The 3956-nt window shown below is 39.9% G+C and overlaps 1 protein-coding gene and 1 pseudogene across 1 annotated transcript in view; both read right to left on the reverse strand.

Moving 5' to 3' along the window:
• Positions 1–3956, reverse strand: part of LOC102590036 (beta-fructofuranosidase, insoluble isoenzyme 2-like) — a 47633-nt pseudogene that overhangs the window by 7674 nt on the left and 36003 nt on the right.
• The window catches only part of LOC102591273 (uncharacterized), a 20998-nt gene that overhangs the window by 4427 nt on the left and 12615 nt on the right, over positions 1–3956 (reverse strand). The window contains exon 3 of the mRNA XM_006338868.2: positions 2682–2756. Within this exon, the coding sequence (XP_006338930.1) occupies positions 2682–2756 (75 nt within the window). The remainder of the gene's footprint in view (positions 1–2681; positions 2757–3956) is intronic.

Raw genomic sequence — 3956 nt, forward strand, 5'->3', positions numbered from 1 at the left:
GAGGGCATTCTATTAATTAAATAACAAGATGAAAGGACTGCATCACCCCAAAAACGCAGTGGAACATGGGATTCAATGAGGAGAGTGCGAGCAGTCTCAATGAGATGCCTATTCTTTCTTTCTGCTACACCATTTTGCTGAGGAGTGTATGGACAAGATGTTTGGTGAATAATTCCTTGGTGAGACATAAACTCCTGAAACTGGGATGATAAGTATTCTAAGGCATTATCACTACGAAAAGTACGAATAGAAACACCAAACTGATTTTGTATTTCAGCAAAGAAACTTTTGAATATAGAGAATAACTCAGAACGATCTTTCATTAAGAAAACCCAAGTGCATCTCGAATAATCATCAATGAAACTAACAAAATAACAAAATCCTAAGGTGGAATTGACTCTACTAGGACCCCAAATATCAGAATGAACTAATGAAAAAATAGACTCTGAACGACCCTCAGTACTACGTGAAAATGTAGCACGAGTGTGTTTCCCAAGTTGACACGACTCACAATCTAATGTGGATAAACTAGACAAACTAGGCACCATCTTTTGCAGTTTGGATAGACTTGGATGTCCCAAACGTTTGTGAATTAGATCTGGGGAATCTGTAACGGAGCATGCTGTTAAGGAATTTGAAGAGGTAAGATAGTAAAGGCCTTGTGATTCATGTCCTGTTCCAATCATCTATCTCGTACTGTGGTCCTGTATGAGAAAAAAATCATCAAAAAAGGTTATGCTACAATGTAGGGCTTTCGTCAAACGACTAACCGATGCTAGATTAAAAGGAGAACCAGGGACATAAAGAACAGAGTCTAGGGTGACAGAAGATACGGGTTTGGCTTTTCCAACCCCTTTTGGTTTTGTTTGGATCCCATTGGCTAAAGTAATAGCTGGAAGAGATTGTGAATAAACAATATCAGACAATAGTGATTTATTACCAGAGATATGATCAGAAGCCCCTGAGTCTATGACCCATGATCCAAGAGTGCTAGACTGTGACACACAAGTAAATGAATTACCCACAACAGAAACATCAGGTTGTGCAACCGAAACTACTTGTGGAGACGTTTGTTTATTTGCACGATACCGAAGGAACTCTTTATATTCCTTTAGAACAATAGGATCATAACTGGGTGGTGGACCATGCAAAATATAACATACGTCACGAGTGTGTCCAGGTTTATGACAATGACTACACTTGGATCGAGATTTTCCAAAACGTTCTCTCCTTCGTCGATTCTCCATAGACTGGTATGTATGCTGGAAACTGACAGAAACTGCTATAGTGGTCTGAAAATATTGGAAGCTGCTGGAATCTGCCCACAGTGGCCTGAAAATTCTGATTTTACAGGGAACTTGCCGGAAACTGCCTTGCAGTGGTCTGTTTTCGCCGAAAACTGCCTGAAAATCACCGGAACCCTAATTCCGGTGATTGAATCTAGAGAAAACTGAATGGGTTCTGGTCGGAAATACTGGGCGACCCCAACAGAAGAAAACAGCTCGAAAAAAAGATGACCGGAGCAGTGCTTATGCGCCGGCGCGTGAACAGATCTCGCCGGAAAACTTCCACCTCCGAACGGCGCGTGGGGCGCGTGGGGGGTTTTTTCCGGTGGAAATTCTTGGGGTTCGGTCGCCTGAGCTTCCCGAGCCTCGTGATGGTGTTGTCTTTCGCACAACACCTTCAGAACGAAAGATGACACAAATCAGTCCCAACCGTCGTCGCCGGAATTTGACACGGTGACTTGAAGTTTCTCACCAATGCTCTGATACCATGTGAGAAATAAATAATATTGAATTGTGTATGTAAATAGTTACATTGAGACCCTATTTATAGACACTACATTGGAATCCTTTTCCAACTAGGATTCCTATTCTTATTCCTATTCCTATTCCTATTCTAAGTAGGAAATACTTATTTCTATTCTAACAGTATCATAGTGCAATTGGTCAGGCAGTATCCTTTACTTGTGGATCCTTCATCCCATTCCCATTAGTCCAAAGAGGGCCCTTGTGAGGTGCTTCAATCGCAATATGCTAGATTTCAACTAAATATTTAGACTTGCCAGGATCAATTTTAGTCATCAGACTGAGAACAGAGTCTAGGAAGCTTTCAATGGAAAAGGATGAACTCCACAAGTAAATAACCAAATTGGTCTCTGCCATTAATGGTGTATACTGATTTGGTTTTTAAACTTCAATTTATTCCGAAAATGTCCTCAATGTTCAAAATCAATTTTTTAAGTGGTCCTTGACCTTACAACCCTGAAATGTGATCAGTATGCACTCGATTTCATTGCTGGTAAAAGTTTTTCTTTAATCAGTACCGCTGGTAAGAGCTCTACCAGCAGTATTCAAGGGCAAATATTAGAAAAGAAACTAACTATTGAATTTTTCTTGTTATGACTTTAATTTGAGTTTCAAACATATTCACATTTTATCCATAAATTGCCTTAAGCTCATTGTATCATACCATGGAAATAAGGAATGAATTTACATCACGATACCAGTTGCATATATACTTTAGCAGCGTCTATATGATGCCTAATGAGTTCAATGGAAAAGAGAGTTCAGTTCATAGACACAGTCGGTTAACTGACCAGGAGCATGGAGAAATATCTCCCAGGTACTCCAGGTATCAGTAATCCACATAGGTAACCAACAAGAAGTGAGAGAGCATACCAATGTCTGCAGTCCAACAAGCTTGAATTCATTTTCCATCACACTCTCATCCCCAACAAGCACAACATCTCCTACCTGAATTGAACGTTGAAAATACGCAGTTAATAGCATCATAATCGATAAGAAAGTACCAGGCAGAGTAGTTCACTAACAGTCCAGGATACACAAAAAACAAATTTTGGAATCAGAGAAAGGTTGAAAGCTGAAAAGCTCATAAAGGTACCCCCTAATACCAAATAGATTAAGGTGCATGACTTCTACCTCATTCGGAAAGAATTTCAGGATGTTTTATGAAGTGGTTAATTTTAAGTAGTACATCTTAAAAGGAAAATCTCTTTTTTTTTTTGACAAAGGTAACAGTTTTGTGTATTAATATTTAGCACTAAAGGCTGGGATCCCAAATTTACATCATGGAGCTACATACAATTGCATGTACTTAAAACAAAACTAAACTAGATCCTACTTCATCTTACAAAGGACCTAGGATATCTCTAACCGCTATAGGATCATCTACATACTCCGAACTACACCAATAGCAAAAAGTGATTATGCAGTTCATTTTAATCCTATGTAAAGGACTACTACTACTCTCAAAGCATCTCATATTTCTCTCCTTCCATATGGTCCACCAAATCACTGCTGGGACAATCCTCCATCTGCTTTGGTCTGTACTGCCACTGCCTTCATTGTTCCAGCTTTCTATAGCCTGACTTGCCCTTTGTGGCATGGTCCAGTTTGTGCCCCTGAAGCTGGTAAATAAGTGCCACAGTTGTCTAACCACCTTGCAATGAAGAAACAGATGGTTGATTGTCTCTGCCTGTTGCTCAAAACAAAACATCTAGGACACATATGTATTCCCCTCTTCATTAGATTCTCCTGTGTTAGTATCGCCTCTTTAACTACCAACCAAGTAAAGACTGTCACCTTATATGGAATTTTGACTTTCCAGATAAGCTTCCAAGGCAAAAATCTGAGTTGAGTCCCCATTTGATTCAGGTTCTTGTAGGCAGAGCTAACTGTGAAGATACCTTTGCTGTGATGAATCCACCTAAGAGTGTCTTCTCCTTCTTTCAATCCTCCAAAATGGTCCAGGGTGCCATAAAATTCAGCTAGTCTATCCACCTCCCAGTCTTGTATCATCCTTCTGTATGTTAAGTTCCATCCATGGATGGACCAAACTTCTTGCACAGTGGCCTCATGTTGCTGATTCAACAGATAGATGTCTGGAAAGAGCTGTTTGAGGCTGCCATTTCCTAACCAATTATCGTCCCAAAA

The sequence above is a fragment of the Solanum tuberosum genome, unplaced genomic scaffold, assembly GCF_000226075.1.
Source record: "Solanum tuberosum cultivar DM 1-3 516 R44 unplaced genomic scaffold, SolTub_3.0 scf00008, whole genome shotgun sequence".
NCBI lineage: Eukaryota > Viridiplantae > Streptophyta > Magnoliopsida > Solanales > Solanaceae > Solanum > Solanum tuberosum.